Source organism: Condylostylus longicornis, unplaced genomic scaffold (genome assembly GCF_029603195.1).
Source record: "Condylostylus longicornis isolate FDR11 unplaced genomic scaffold, ASM2960319v2 ptg000002l, whole genome shotgun sequence".
Taxonomy (NCBI): Eukaryota; Metazoa; Arthropoda; class Insecta; order Diptera; family Dolichopodidae; genus Condylostylus; species Condylostylus longicornis.
In genome coordinates, this window is record NW_026577971.1 from 1,010,055 (window position 1) to 1,027,767 (window position 17,713).

Below are 17,713 nucleotides of genomic sequence, written 5' to 3' on the forward strand. Positions count from 1 at the left end.
GAAGAAATTCGAAATTTTTTTTTTATTTTAAATATCATATAATAAATAGTTAGATATATTTTTTATGTTTCCATTGTTTTTTTCTATTTATTTTCAAATTACTATATATGTAAATATATTTTTTCTATTTAATGTTATTTATTTCGAATTTTTACAATGATTTTTTTGTGATTTTCTATATTTGTCGTCGTGATGATTTTTTTTATGTTATTTTGAATGTGATATAACTGAATGTGAAAGCATTGAATGTGATATACCAGAAATTTCAGCATATGTATCTGTTGGACCTTCAGCACTACAAACTGAATCTAAAAATATAAAAAAAAAAACAGAATAAAAATAAATTAGAAATTAGAAAAAAATTATTACATTTTTATTTTGTGTATTTTTAATTTAATAATATGGAAAGTGAAGCCTATTTAAATAGTATAACAAATATTGATATTGTTATATGAAAATTGAAAATATTGAAACTATCAAATTTTGAAATACATATTATTGCCTTCTGATTATCTTTGTAACTTTAAATACAAAAATAATTGGACAACATTTAAATACAAAAAAATATAGAACAACATTGAAATTGAAGGGAGCATTCTTAATACTTGATATACTTGTTTTGGATATTGTAAATTTCTTCAAAATTATTCATGAGACGTTGTACAATTAATTATAATGTGTAATAATTTTCTATATTTTAGTTTGTGTTCATCTTAAAATTGATAATTTACAATTTGATTACACTCTTTGTAATATTTAATTATATACTTAATTATTTTATATATTTCATATTTATTAATATTATTACTATATATTAGACATAGAACACGTTATAAATAAAAATTATATAATTACTATGTATAAAATTTAATTTAATTAAATTGTACATATAAAATTTACAAGCTTTTTATTGAAAATTTTTTTTAAAAAAAAAAGAAATTATTTTTATTGCATGTTTTAAATAGTATATATATAATTATGTATGTCGAATATTCTTATTATAATTATTATAGAGATTAAAGTGTGAATCTTATTTTATTTTAGCAAATTTTAAATTCAATTTTATATAACCACACTTAATATTATGCAATAATAATATTATTAATTTGATTTTTTTAATATTTTCTTTAAAAGCCTTTCGAAATTTTCCAATTTCAAGATTTCAATTGATCTTGAATTTATTATGCTAACAATTACTAACGAAATGTAATATATGAGTGTTGTAATGTATGAGTATTGAATTGATTTTTAGTATAATAGCCAATAATTTTACCTTCTGGTGTACGAGACGGCTCTGCTTCTGTAATTTCAATATCATGATGTTTATTACGGTGTTTCGAACTCAGCGCCTAAAATATAATATTCATGAAATATATTTTATTTAAAATTTTAAATAATTATTCTTCTTAATTTTTTTTTCTTTAATTTTTGTTACTAATATCGATCTTATGTACATCTATGTGTATATAATATTTGAAATGATGTAAGCAAACAAAAAAAAAAATTAAAAAAATATTAAATATATAAAAAATTTATAAAATCATGCAGTTAAATATGATAGATTCGAACAGGAAGTTTTTAAGATTTTGTAAAATTCGTCCAAATTAAAAAAAATACCAGTTTTAGAATATAGTGTTAGATATAGTAATTGAATATACTAATACGCAAGTGTTGGTGTTAGTAATTGTGGAAATAAATGTTATAATGTAAACTTCAATAATATATAAAGGATTTAATTTCATACAAACCCTTCATAATTGATATAAACTTATTTTTTCTCCCATTATTTGAACGGAAGCATAATTGCCTCTCAAAAATATGACACTACATTTTAATAAATCGTACTGACGATCTGATACACATTTACGTCATATTATTGCGTTCTAGTATTTAGTAGACCATTATACACGTGATAATATTATTAATAATAATAATAATCATAATATTTTTAAAATGAAATAAATTCTAAAATAACTTTTTAATGATTTTATACTATTGCGATGCAAAGTCTTGCTCATTAGCATTCAAACTTTTATAATTTTTTTTTATAGTAGTGTATATTAAATTATTTTTAAATTTAAATTCCTATTAGTTCTCTTAATATTTTTGATCTCACTTTATTAAATTACAATTCTGCTTAAGCTTTTTTTATATTCTCAGTTTGATTTTAATTTTAAAATAATTTTAAAATAATATAGCAAAAATTTTATTACGTAGGTTAACCGAAATACTGGCGTACGGCAAACCGAAAATAAAAAGTTTTCTGTGTTTTTTTTTTTTTGTTTTTTATCAAAACTCAAAATTTTATTTCAAGGTTGCCTACTAAAATGCTATTATTTTTCGGATCTTGTTAAAATTGTTAGCCAATATTTTGTATTATTTGAATTCCACACTTTACAAACAAATATGTAGCTATATTACTTAAAAATAATTAAATAATTAAAAATGAATAATGGCGTTGCAAAAAAAAAATAAAAATATTGCCGCCAAAAAAAAGTAATGTTACAATACAAATATTGAACATGTCAAAAATGTCAAAAACACAATATTTTTATGTTTTAATAATTGAAATTTTTACAATAAATAAAAAAAAAAAAACAACATTTATTTACAACAGTTCTAAATAAAAAAGAAAATTCATTCAAATTTAATAAGGAAACATGGGGGTAACGTACACACATCCATACAAAATTTTCAATATATGAATACGAAATTAGTGTATGTGGGAGTGTTAACGAGTATGTATTTGTATATGTATATTTGTGCAACTTATATCTAATTTAATTAAATTTTTTTTTTATTACAAAATTCCCAATTAATTTTTAGATATAAAAAATTGAGATTATTAAAGAACGCATAATGTAGACTGTTTCCCAGTATATCAAGTGCTTGCGACTGACGTTAAAAATGAATATCAATGTGACGTAACCTACGCGTCAGAAATTCCAAATACGTCTCCAACGCAACTAATTATTATTTTATTTTTTTATTTTACATATTTTCATTAAAGGCTAATTATCAAGTTATAATAATTACATGTGGTAAAATAAATGACGAAGAAAATATTTTAATTTTTAATTCTTAAATTTTCCGCTTTACTGAAATTTTTCAAATTTCAAATGCGCAAATTTCTTAATCGCAGATGCTTGTCATTTGCAAAATCGAGCGAATCACGTCATTAATACAATCGTCGAAGTTTTCAATTACTGGGAAACAACCATAAAATTGTGCTCCTATTAAAAATAATTTTTTTTTATTTTGAAAGAATGAAGACAGATGGTGTTGCATAATGAAATTTGACAGTTTGAAATATCTAAAATAAAAACAAAAACATTATCACATTAAAACATAAAAATTATAAAACAAAGTTGATTGCCATAAATTATAAGAAAATAAAATTGCAGAAGAAGAAAAAAAAAATGGAAAATTAAATTTTATATTTTAAAACTAATACATTCAATCGATATAATAATTATTATTATAAGAATTTAAAAAAATATAATAACAAAAAATCAATTTAAAATTAAAATATAAAAATAAAAAAAAAAATAAACATAATTAAATTAAATCTTACCTTATCTTTACTGCCTTTTTTCTATAAATATTTCGATGAAATATTTTCAATTAAATTATAATTTATTATTTAATGGTATATTTAAATATTTTAAAATAAGAAAAAGAAAAAAAAATAATTAAATTAAATAAATGAATATCTCTTTTATGTTATATAATAAAAAATTAAAATACAATATTTTTCTAAGAATATATATTTATTTATATCTCGTAATGTTCATTTATTTACTAAATGTATTAAAATAAAATAATTGAATTAATATGTATTAAAAATAATAATAACTATATGATGGGTTTTGAAATGATTTGGTGAATTCTAATTTTAACCCATTAGAGAACAATGATCGCAAAAATAGAGATTAACGGGAAAAATTGGAAACAAAAAAGAAAATAATTAAAAAAATAATTTTTTGGCAAAATTTTTTATTTACAATTCTATTTAAAAAACAAAACGAAAATCTAAAAAAAAAAAAAAAAAAAAACAAATCTGATTCCCTAATGGGTTAATTTAAAAATTTAGTAATGCATATATGTATGAATATTTGAATATTGTATATAATATAATTATATAATTAATAATTAATTTCAGTAAAAAAACCCCCAAAAAACAGAAATAATAATTATGTAATTGTATAAAAAAATTTCATTTCAAAACTCTTAACACTTATAACAAGGAAAAACAAAAAACGCATTTCCTGTTTTTTGTCTTTCATTTTTTTAAAATTATTATTAGCAAATTATTGTTTCAATAAAATTTTAAAATTTAATAAAAAATAATAAAATAATTACAAAAAATTTTAACAAAAAAATGCATACAGAAAGTGTTATACGTTTATGGAAACTATTTTTTCTTTTATCTTTGTTTTTTACAAATTTTCTTAAACGTATTTTTCGTTTGCATTTTCTTTTTTTAACCAAAAATTACAAATCTCGCAATCTTAAAACTTTAAAATTGCATTTATGAATGAAAATTATAGTGTTAATGTTTTTAAATAATCTTTTAAATAATAATTTCATATTGTATTTTTAAATATTGAATTTAGCATTAAAATGTTAAAAGCAAATTTAAAAATTATTTTAAAATTGTTTGTATTTTTTTTTTATTTTTCTATTTATTAAAAAAATGGTATAAAAGCATTGAAAACAGTTTGAACTTGCAATTGAAAATATTAGCGATTAATTGTGTAAGAATTATTTTTTTTACTATATATACGAGTTTTAAATTACAATTATCATACACCATCTTTAACAATCAATTGCAAATTTAAACGCTATTCAATTTTATTTTTTTTTTTTTGAAAGAGTTGCTATTCCGCTATTCGCATTTATTTACCTGTAAGGAAAACCTTCGATGTCCCGCTTTTCTTCCACCACGTCTTTTACTTATATGTGGATTATCTTGTCGAAGAGTTTTATTCTTTAAAATCTCAAGTTGTGTATACAGTCTAAAAATAAAATAATAATTTAATATTATAATTAAAATATATAAAATATTAAATTTAAAAAAAAAATTAATACATACCTTTTAAGTTCAGCCCTGATATCTTCTGGACTCATTTCAGATATTGTTAATTCACCAATATCAGGATCACCTAAACAAAGACCAGCATAACCGCCACCCAAATGATGTCCAGTATCATGAGAGCCCTTGAATGCATCCACAGGTAAGCGAAATGATAAATCATGGGCAAGTGAACAGACCTGCAAAGCTATGAAGATGGCCAAACACCACACACAGAAAGAGCAAAAACAACAAAAAAAAAAAACAGAGAGAGAAAAAAAAACAAAACAAAAACCAAAACAAAAAGCTAACATATTTAATCAAAAAGCAAGGTAGAGCGAGCGAGCGGTTTGAGAGCGTTTAAATTAAAAAAGAATTGTGAATAAGCTGAAGATCATTTCGGATACATGCTTTATAAAATAGGAATGTGTTGAAAACTTTTAAACATTGCATATTTTTAGTTATTTTTTATTTTACAATTATTACAGAATTGGGTAATTAGCTTATTGTAGTTGTTCATATAATTTTTTATAGAGATACAAAATTATATGAACCCTGAGTCAATTTGACAATAAGTTGATTGTGGTATGTTTTTATAAATCCATAATTTAAAGTAATGATAATATAAGTATTATCATTAGCTATATTATATTGCATAACATTATTTTAAAATCAATTTCATAATTTATTTTCATAATAAAAATATTTTTTAGTGATCAATCTGGATACTATAAGGTCTAATAATAGATTTGGATGTCATAAGTATTTGATATATTTTACAATGATCCGACATGGACCGAGGGCCCAGTATTAACAAATTTTTGCAAATTGTAGAAAAGTATGACACCAACGTGGAAATGTTTATTATTTGGATATAGCCAAAATATTTTTTTGAAATAATTAATTACTATGTAATAGTTATTGCAACAGTAATGGCCCTTACCTTACATCGTACATATATGAGAGGTGATTTGTTGAAGATTTTACAAAAGATTATTCATTATTTTACGTATGTATTCTATCTTTATTTATATATATATATATATATATATATATATATATGTTTATACATATCAATATTTACATTAAATTCGTTTTTAGTTCATGTGACCAAGTTTTGAGTATGAGGACAACACTAGGCTTTCGATTCATATACATACGCAAGATGTAACACAAAAAATAGGCACTTCACAGAGGAAAACGATTTGATTTTTTTCAATTTGCAAATTAATAATTTTTAATTTCCTTCCTAAAACGAGATGTAGTGTTAGCAATAGCATTAAGTTTACTTTTTAACATGCATGCATATAAATATAGAAAAACGGTTTTCAAACAAAAAAGTAAAAACTAAAAATTAAAATAAAAAAAAAAACGAGAATTCTCAATTAAGAAATATGAAGGATTCCGATTGGATTTTAATAAAAAACTAAGTTTTTCTAATAAAGTCGACAAACGCATTTTATTTTAAACAAAAATACTGAAAATGAGAAAATTTTGTAGAAAATGGAACAGAAAATAAAAGTAAAACAGGAACTTCATAGCTTTGCAATAATCCAATCAAAAATTTTTTATTTTTTTTTTTTATTATTTTCATTGAAATAATAATAATTATTTATTTTTTTTTTTTAATAAATAAAGCAACTAGGTATTTGTTTTCTCTTATATAAATATAAATTTTTACAAATCTCAAATCAAAAAAATTTATGACCTTAATACTTTACAATTTAACGAAAATAATTGAACCAACGTTTACAAAAATTTGAAATACACATATTTTTAAAAATTAAATTGAACAATATAAGCCTTCGAACCCCCAATACCACTTTAAACATTCTTGTAATTCAAATCAAATTTATTAGAAGCTTATTTTTCAAGGATCGCAATTTTATTTTAAGATTACATTATTAGTTTAATTGTTACGTTAATGTAAATTGTGATTTTTATACTTAATTATTACCTTTTTAAAATATTTAATGAAAATTGATAGGAAATTCTAAATTCTACTTTACTATTTTGTTTCAAATTTATTCAATTATTTTCATTTTCTTCAATTTAATTATCTTAAAACACAAAAAGAAAATACTGTGTTAGAAATAAAAACGTTATAACTTCATTTTAACAAAAATTGAACTCTTTTTTTTCAATAACTATAGCTTAGCAATTAAAATGAACTTTAAAATTAATATAGATTATTAAAAGGGATAAGAAAAAACTAAAAAAAAATATTATAATAAAAAAAAACAAAAGCTTACCTGCTTATGTTGATACCATAGTTTTGGTAAAAACACCAAACCTAATGTTACCGTATTCGTTAATTGTGATCGTATAAATAGTGCCAAAAATATTGCACCAGGACTTAATTCAGGTAGATAAATTACCCTTAATATATAAAAACTAGATGAAACTATGAATTCTATTATTAAAGCTGCTACAAGGAATTGTCTTTCCTAAAAAAAAAAAATAATAAAAAATCAATTGAAAAAAAATTAAATAAAAATATTTATTACCCTAAATTGTGTATTAGCATTACGACTGGCAAATGCTAAATGTAAACCAAAACATATTATTAATATTTCACTAATCTGCGTTACATATTCCCATTTTAATGATACACATGTATTTGTTTGAACTTCTTGTAAACCAAATAAATCAGCATTCTCAATTAAATCAATTGATGATGCTGTAAATGCTGACATATAACAGACAACAGCAAATACCATAGTACCCAAATATTTTAATAGATCAACATCACGTAATACCCAGCGATGTGCTTTACGTGTACGAAATTCAACCAAATGACGATATAATTTTAATATAATTGCACCATAACATGTCATAAAACCTAATTCACGACACCACGGTTCTAAAAGACAACGTGTTGTTGATGCTGGTAAAAAATGTAATGCGACCTGTAAAAATTATATATAAATTTTTAAATTAATTTTTGTTTAAAATTAAAATTAACATACCGATGCGTAAAGTAATAATATACCGAGAACAATAGTCTCTAATACAGTCCACATTCCAGTTGCAATTGCCTTTAAAAATTCCAAAAAAAAAAAAAAAGTTGAAAAAATTACTTTAATAAATATTTTAGATTTAATAAAACATTTTAAATTACCTTATTTTTTCTACGTCTAAAAATAATTACTGCTAATACTAAGCAACATAACATACAAGCACCTAATATTGATCCAACAGATGCCTTAAATAACATTTCCATTGATACGGGTTGATCATGTCCACCCATTAAACAAACACCATTTTGATCACATGTAAAACAACCACCGGGACACGGTGTACATGTATAATTATTTTCCATATCACCAGTAATACTTTCAACTAATTCAGAACGAAATCCTTGTGTTGTTGAATTTGGCAAATAGTATGAGTCACGACAAATACATGTATAACCATCACGATTTATAATTGATGGTTTTGGGTCACCAGTCATTAAACAAAATGTTGTATCACGATCACAACTTTCAGTATTTTATATAAGGAAATAAAATTTAAAATATTTTTATAAAAGTGTTTTAAAATTATTATAAATTATTTTAAATTGTACCCATGCTTTCTTCCAAAAATTTCTTCTAAATTATCGTTACATAAATCAACATCAGCTGCAATAAAAGCTGTTGCAACAATTCTAAAATAACAAAAGGAAATAATTGTCATATTAAAATTATTTTCAAATTTGTTTTTCAAAAAAAAAAAACAAAAATATCGCTGTAAGCAAATACGTACTTGTATCCAGAGTCAACAATTGATATTCTATAAGGCCATAACCATCTTCCCGGTAATGCGTTACAATCTCGAAATGGTGTACCCCATTCGTTTGTTCCTTCTGTATTATTCCATGCCAGTCCCAGTTCTCTCCAATAAACACCTAAAAATGCTTTATTATGCATTTCTGGGGAAGGTATCTAAAATAAAAGTATACAACTATTTAATATAATTGAATATAATTTTTGTAATTTAAAAACTTTATATGTAATTCATAAATTTTATATTAATATTTTCTGAACTAATTGTCCTGAACATTATTGATAAATTTTTATTTGATTTCCAGAACTAATTTTATTGGAATATTTATATATATTACAAAAATACCAAAAAATTTTCAGTGTTACCGAGTTATTTCATTAAAGAATATTTACATTCACAGTTTTGACAAGAGGGTATCAAATGGTTATATAATATTCAAATAATGACAGATTCTATTCATAATATTTAAATATGTAATTACTTTCTGGTTGTTTTTTCAAGTATGTAAACGAACAAAACTTGAAAACACTAAAATTGTTCGCCTAAATATATGCAAAATTCATGAAAAATTAATATTTACAATAAATTATTGCTACAAAACTTTCTCCTTCATTTCAACTATAAGAAAGAAATGTACATGATTTGCATTTACATTAACCCTCGCTCTATAAATTTTATATATAAAGCACGAGGAATTTATATGTGAATTAGAAATCATTACAAATTTTATGTATCAAATATTGACTTAAATATTTTTGTAATTATTTTGTTAAATGTAAAGTTTTCATAATTTCTGTGTGGTGTCGTAATTGTCGTATAGAAATAAAAATAATAAAAGACAATTATCATGTTTAAATACAAGTAAATAGACATGATTTTTTTTTATTGATTATGAAGTCCTGCCTGAAATCAAATTGAATACTACCACTCACATTACCACAAACACACGTCATATTTAAATTTTCAATAATAAAAATATTATTTTTTTATTTTTTGAATACTTGTAAAACAATAATTTAAAAATTTCATTGTTTTATGATGACGCTTTCTTTTATTTCTATATTTTGTTATTTTATTTCTTTTTTTATTACATTTTATTAAGTATGTTAAAAAACAAAAAAAAAAAAAACTCATAAAAAATTAAAATTCATAAAAATTTATTATCTCAACAAATGTTCTTAAAAAGCATTCATTCAGAGATTTGAGTGATTTTTTTTCTTTTTTTTTTTTACTTGGATTCTTTTTCAGAGCTAAAAATATTATTGTCATTAATAATATCACGTCTGCTTGTTTTCCACTCTCACTCTGTCTCTCTCTGTTCATGATTGAAAACTTTTATTTTCTTGTCTTCCGTTTTGTTTTTTTTAATCTTGAAGTAAAACCATAAAAATTCGGAATTTTAAAATCAAAAAAAAATTAAATAAATTACTATAAAATAAATGTTATTTTGCATATATTTATGTAAGATGTGATGCAAATCAACATAATATACACGAACTAAGCCAAACTATATGAAATCATGGTTATTGTATGTATATAGAAAGGCAAAAACCATATGACGACATTCGGAAACGCAATAATAATAGTCTATTTAAATAATGCAAAAGAAAAATTAAGCTCAAGAATTCATGACGTAAGTATGTATAATTTAAATATATGTACCTATTTTTGTTTTCTAAATAAATATGTCATATAAAATATATAAAATAATATTATTATATTGAAAAAAAATTTAAATTAACAAACCGTAACATTATCCCGGAATTTAACAACAGCAATATGTAAAATTGGTGATGCAATTGCAAATGCTAAAAGATTTTCATCCATTTGTAATGCTTCATTTGCAATATTATTTGCTTTTTTTCTTATCTCTTCAATTAATCCACTATTAGATTGTGATTGTATATTAATACCACTACCAGATCCACTAAATGATATAGATGATAATGAAGATTGTTGCAGTACTCCTGTATTCTCTAATACTGATGATATTGATGATTTTGTTGATAAAAATTCAGCAAATTCTTTTGCAGCATCAATACAAATATCTTCTACATCAAATGACTATATTATATACACATATAAATAAATATATATATTCGTATATATGTGCATATGTATTATAATTATATAAAAAAATTTTTATTTAAAAGATTTTTATGTTAACATCATGTTAAACGTTGTATACAAATCGTAACATTGATTGAATATTTAATGAAAAAGTAGAAAAAGAAGAAAAAGATAAAAAAAAATTTTACAAATAATAAAATAGATATTTTTTTTTTGCATAAATAATTAAAAATAATTTTTATAATTTTTCATATATATATGTATGTATATTCTACAAGTATATGAATATTATTTTAATAGTTTTTTATTCTTCTTAATTTTAATTTTTTAAAATTGAATTGCTCTTTCAGCATCGCTTTAAAAATTAAAATTGTAAAAACAAACTGTTCAACTACGCTATTTTGGTGTAGTATATACAAAACTCTTACTTGTACATCTTTGAATTCATAGTATTTTGTTACAGAAGACAAATCTTACTATAACTCTTAAGTCAAATATGGCTTACAAGTTACAGGTCCTTTATTAATTTTCCTAATATACGCTTACTGTATTTATTGTATTATGAAAAAGAAAATACTAGATCTTCCTAATCGTATGCAACAAAGGGCATATTATGTTATTCAAATAATGAATCTGAAGAAGGTATTTCCGATGGATTGTCCAAGAGAAATTAATGTTGATAAAACTATTGTAATATGTGTTTTACTTTCGGGGTTATATAATTTTACAATGTATACTTAATAAATTTCAATTGAGCCGTGCACAAGTGCTCTTCATATTTTTACAATATACCCTTCAATATAGAAAAAAATCAAACGCAAATTTCCGGATGCTTAAAGTAGCAAAATTACTACTATATAAATTGCTACTTAAGTGATTTTTTTGGCATATTTCATTCCCTAAATATTTTGTTTGCGAAAGGTGGTATTTTAATAAAATTTCTCGAAAAGTTCAATTTTTTTGAAGTATAAAAGGAAAAATGTAAGTACATATACATACATATCTTTTCTATCATCTTATAAATATTTTATAAATTCATGCATTTTTTTTTCCAAAATTTAGAAGTAGGTCTAAATTTAAATAAACTGTAAAACATTTTGAATTTAAAGTCCTGATAGATTTTGAGAGTGAATATAAGAATTTAGCACCAGTTAATGTACAATCCGTCAACGGTTGTGTTAATGCTAATAAAGTATGGCAAACACTCGCGGATGATCCAAACTGTTATCCTGAATGGACTCTTTAGCGATATCCCTTAAATCTAATTCAATGCACTCAGTTTTATGCTTTTTTTAAATTCTAATTGAATAGAATCTCTCATTTTTATATTTTATTTTTGCAGAATTGTCTAATATCCAAGCAGACGCTGCGTAACAAAACGTACTCGCGGTAGCAACTATATTTTCCCGTACATTTGTAACGTAATATCGTACAGATTTGCGATTCCTAAATAGGCTTAAATTTTTTCTATTTTCCTACAACTAAATTTATCCACAGTTCACTCTATTTATTCGTAATTTAAAAAGTTAAATTTCATATCACTTGTATAACAGATAAAATTTATATATTTCAATAATTATTTATCATTAACGGTTTTTATTAATATGTACATACGTATAAAGAATTTTTTTTTTAAATATTCAATGTAGATAATTTATAATTCGTTAAACATTTTCTGTAAATAAAATTCTTACATGTCTTACTCATAGTGAAATTAAAGAATTTTATTAAGTAATAAATAATTAGGAGTACTTATACACACTTTGAGAAAAAAATAAATGGTACTTAGATATTATATATTCTTAAATATACATATATACATTTGCATAATTCATATGGGATAAGAAATTAATTTAATATCATTAATAATAATAATCATCATCATAATTATTATTGTTATGATAATGACGATAATATTAAGGAAACTGAATAAAGGTAAATAGTCATATAATTTAAGTTTATATATAAAAATGTGGGTAAAATACAATTTCGTGATATGCAAAGGAAACTCCTTAACATACAGATTGATCTACATGTATAGATGTAAGAGGATATAAGAAATTTCTTCAATTATAATGAGAAAAATAAAAACTTAAATTGTATATATGTTGATTGAGATGGATATATATATATATATATAGAAGAATATATATATGTATATATATTAGCCTACTTCTATTCATAGTGAGTTTAGTTATAGTTATGAGAATTTAATGACTTATCATTTTTGTCACGTTCATGCTGAATACAATTAGTATGAGGTAGCTTTTAGATTCCGTTTTCGGAATTAGATTCTTCAGATCATTTCAAAGGTTTTCATTCATTCAAATTGAATTAAAACTAATGAAAAAAAAGAAAAATTTATTCGAAAAAATGTTTCCTGAAAATTTAAAGTTATATTTTTTTTGATAGAATCATAAACCCAGAAAATGGAATCAGGTTTTTGTTTTCTGGAATCATTACAAATTATTAAAATTCGTTAGTTGATCTGTTTCTTGACTATATCTGAGGAGATGGCGAAATTTTGTACGAAAATTTGGTGTTATGACATTAACTTTATTTTTCGTGCAGTTTTTTTATTCTCTCTCTCTCTCTGTGTTTTATTTTGTTTCTCACAGCATGTTTTTGCTCACATGCTATTTTTGGCCAAAAAGTGTTAAATAAAGTTTAATAAAAATATATGCTATACTTAGCTTAGACAAACCAATAAACGACAGAAATAAATTGGGCTTAAGCGATGCTAATAATTTAAATATAATTTTCGAAAACAAAAACTAATGCAAATTGAATTTTTAATACAATTATACAAACAAATAAATATAGAAATAAATTAATAAAATATGAAAAATTTTTTATTTATTATTATTGCTATATATGTGTTACCAGATACTTAGCAAAAAAATTTATTTATTGTTGATGTGTTAATGATGAACATATTAAATTCCCTCTTTGGGAAATAAAAGATTTTCAACAGTCTATAAATATACATTATTCCCCCAAAAATATGCATATACATTTAAGTCCTCATATATATTTAGACATATATATGTATATGAATATACTTTAGTGTACATTTCTACAATACATGTATGTACACATATTTTATATACATACGTATCGAATATTTATTTATGAATATTTACCCTAATAAATATTTCTATTTTCCTAATTAATTAAATGATTGGATTTTGATGTTTTCATAATATATATTTAATATATATATATATATATATATATTTATATATATATATATATATTAATATTATATTAAATATATATTATGACAACAATATATATATATATATATATATATATCTATATATATAAATTATGTATATCTGAATATAACAAATAACTGTTCAATAGTATATATCACTTTCATTCTATTTAATGTTATATAATTAGACTCTAAGGTATGTATATTCCGGAACCTTTTGTATGATTTTAATATATAAGAGAATTAAAATGTCCTGTTACAAACGAATAGGAAAATCATATAATAATCTGTTTATGGGAATAAATATGCATTACTATACTCCTTCAAACTATTCCTTAATTACTATTGTCGTTGAGGATGTTATACAGATCTTTATATATATATACATAAGAGTAAAATAATATTACCTGTAATATATATGATATAAAATTAGTATGTCATATATTTATAAAAAAAGTTTTTCTATATTTTATACATAATTGAAATTTTATGTTCTTCCAAATTTTTTGCCTTCTTTTATACACATATACATTTAAAATTAATTAATAAAATTATTGTCATATTTGATAGTATACCTTAAAAAATATTTATTGTATACCGCCATATTAAATTAAAACACAAAAATTTAAGCATATGTAGGAATGTGCGATGTTAATAAAAATGCAAAAACAAACATTTTGGAACAAATATATTTGAAAACCCTGAATTAAGTGAAATGGTAAAAAATTTCAATTTGACATTCATATCTTTAAGAATATTCTGTTATACATTATATACAAGCTATACCATATCAGTATAAATCAATTAAAACCCAATATGCACACAAACAAATTACCTACATTTATCTATATCACAAGCTAGAAAAACAAGTTTCTAAAGAGAATGCATTGCAGTTAAACACCGCGCATTCGGCACAATACTATCGGTGGTAACAAAGCCAAATTAACTTATTTAGAAATTTTAGTATGATGCAAATCAATCGGAAAGGATTTATGTTATTTTTTAAATAATTGAAGGTAGTAACTATAATACCGAAATTCTAGAATTTTATTTTTGCACTCTTATATTTTTGGCTTTAATGGATTAGTATCAGCCATAACAACTTTTCCCAAAAAAAATTTATAAAAAAGTGGTTTAGTTTATTTTGCTAAAAGAAAATTTTTTTGTACCTCGATCCCTTCCCAAGTTATCGTCTTTCAAAATTTGTAAAATTTGAATTTTCGACACCTTATATTTCTGTAACTACAAACATTTAAAAATTTCTATAAATGCAGAACGATGACGGTAAATGTCATGCCATCAAAAGATTCTTCAAATTTTTTTTCCACTCATCCGAAATGTATGCAATAGTTTTATATATAATTTAATATATCAATAAAATGTAGTAGAATGTTTTTAGAAAATGTTATAGAAAATTATTATTGTGACCCAACTTTTATTATTCATATTTTTACAACTTATTTAGATTTTAGCAATCGAACAAAAATTTTGTATTAATAAATTTTAGATTTGCAATTATAGACAAACTTCTTCGATAGGTGTTCTCTCATTCAACTATGATATGTAAGAATTGTTCAAATATAATGGACTATGGATAATGGAAAAAATTACTAAATTAATGGAGTTTCTCGTCTTTATATACCCTTTCCTTGTAAAATTATAAGCAGTTTTGTTTTGTTGCCACAGAAAATTAGAAACAAAAATGTGAACAAATAAAATATAGGAATAACAAAGAATAATGAAAAAAAAGGCGCAAAGAAATATATCAATTTAATACAAAAATAAATTAATTTAAAAAAAAAGAAAGTATTTTCGATTGAAAGTATAGAGGAAAAAGGACTTCAATACCAAGAAAAATAATAAGAAAATAAAATATTAGCCTTATATTTTTATTTTATTTTATGCTATTACGTTAATATTATTATAGATATTTTATTTCTTTTTTTTTTTTTTTTTTTGATACCCTTTATGATTAAGAAAAGGTCTTCAGGATGCTATTTAATAAACTATAACAAGTTTCTTTAATTCTTTCAGTTTCTTTCAGATTTTTGTTCAAAAATTGTTTTATTTAATTTTTAACAACATGAATTCAGAAAAGAGAATGAAAAATTAACTTTTGTCGATCTAAAAACTATATATTACAAAATTATAAATTTTATTTTCACTCACACTTTGAAATTAATCGAAATTTCATTAAATTCCAGGAAATGAACAGATGTTACAAAATTTTGTTATTATAGTTCCATCACGAATTTATTGCATTTATTTGGTATTAAAACAAGAGGAGGAATATGAAGTATATAATATAAGCACTCATTATATTGTCATTTATCAAAAAATATTTTCATTTGGTATTCAGTTGAAAAATCGTATTTTATTGAAAATTGTTTATTTTCAAAGCAGGATACTGAATATATTTTTATATACTATTATAAAAGCGCCTGTCATAACAAAAAAAAAAGATTCGATTCAATTTGCAAGATTTTTTCATTTAAAATTTAGAAAGCATTAATTTTAATTTTTTGATTTTAAAATGTGATTAATTTTAAAAAATTTTTTAATTTATTCCTAAATTAATATAAAATTTTTATATACACAATTGAATTTTTAACATAATACGTTTATGACATTAATATTATTTATGGCAACATTTAATTCTTGCAATCAAATGTGTCATCGAAAAATATTCATATGCAAAGCAAATTGTTAAATTAATGGCACAAATAATAAAATGGTTTTGAAATTTTCGACTTGAATTAATCAAAATAACAAAAGAAATTGTTCTTTTATTTTTTCGTTTTAATAGACAAGAGAATAAAATTGAAGATTTTGGCCATCTCATCTTATGTAACATTGTTTACTGTCTTATGTAAACCGCGTTTACTTAAAAAATTTCACATTTCCCTTATAAAGCTTGAATGGGAACTGGAATTAAATTTCTAGAATTTAAAACACTTGAAATAGTGATGAATTTTTTCAATAAATTTTTTTAATATTATTATTATACAAAGCTTTTAATATTCAATAAAAATCAAAAAGCAATCAAAAAAATCAATTACAAGAACATTCACACAAACAAAACAGATCCCATTAACAAAATATTCCTAAATAATTAAATATTGTAAATGAAATTTTTAATTTAAGACAATAAAATTGAATTTTTGCATATTTTCATAATTTTACATTAATATTAAATTATTCTACAACTAGTGAGAAATATTCATTTATACATATACATATAACACTTATGATAATATTTGTATTCGTATCAATTAAATCAAATAAATAAAATTAATATTATAAAATTTTTAAATGAAAATTAAAATATTCCAATTTTTATTTTAATCATTTAAATTTACAATATTTCAAATAATGCAGTGCAAGCATGTATGACAATATTTACGGCCTAAGTTGTATTTAAAATTAGTAAATGTTCTACGTAATGGATCACAATGATTTCTTTTTAAAGCAACTTCTCATAAATTTAAAATGTCAACTTGAACTGATCAAAATCTATTGTCAATTTAAAAAAAAATCGAAGGTGAATTGAGTAGAAAAGTCTTGGCTTAATTACTTTATAGAAG

At 22.2% G+C, this 17,713-nt stretch overlaps 1 protein-coding gene across 7 annotated transcripts in view; it reads right to left on the reverse strand.

Annotated features, from left to right (window-relative positions):
• Window positions 1-138: 138 nt before the first annotated feature.
• The window catches only part of LOC129605163 (uncharacterized), an 88,778-nt gene continuing 71,203 nt past the window's right edge, over window positions 139-17,713 (reverse strand). For 4 of the 7 annotated variants that reach the window (XM_055514790.1, XM_055514749.1, XM_055514754.1 and 1 more), the window contains 12 exons: window positions 10,589-10,906; window positions 8,822-9,000; window positions 8,643-8,723; window positions 8,196-8,556; window positions 8,044-8,112; window positions 7,582-7,983; window positions 7,327-7,521; window positions 5,096-5,274; window positions 4,907-5,018; window positions 3,575-3,595; window positions 1,274-1,349; window positions 139-308 (listed from right to left, as the gene is read on the reverse strand). In XM_055514790.1, the coding sequence (XP_055370765.1) occupies window positions 208-308; window positions 1,274-1,349; window positions 3,575-3,595; window positions 4,907-5,018; window positions 5,096-5,274; window positions 7,327-7,521; window positions 7,582-7,983; window positions 8,044-8,112; window positions 8,196-8,556; window positions 8,643-8,723; window positions 8,822-9,000; window positions 10,589-10,906 (2,094 nt within the window). In that variant the 3' untranslated portion in view covers window positions 139-207. The remainder of the gene's footprint in view (window positions 309-1,273; window positions 1,350-3,574; window positions 3,596-4,906; window positions 5,019-5,095; window positions 5,275-7,326; window positions 7,522-7,581; window positions 7,984-8,043; window positions 8,113-8,195; window positions 8,557-8,642; window positions 8,724-8,821; window positions 9,001-10,588; window positions 10,907-17,713) is intronic. The other 3 variants (XM_055514776.1, XM_055514785.1, XM_055514770.1) reach the window with 3 other exon arrangements.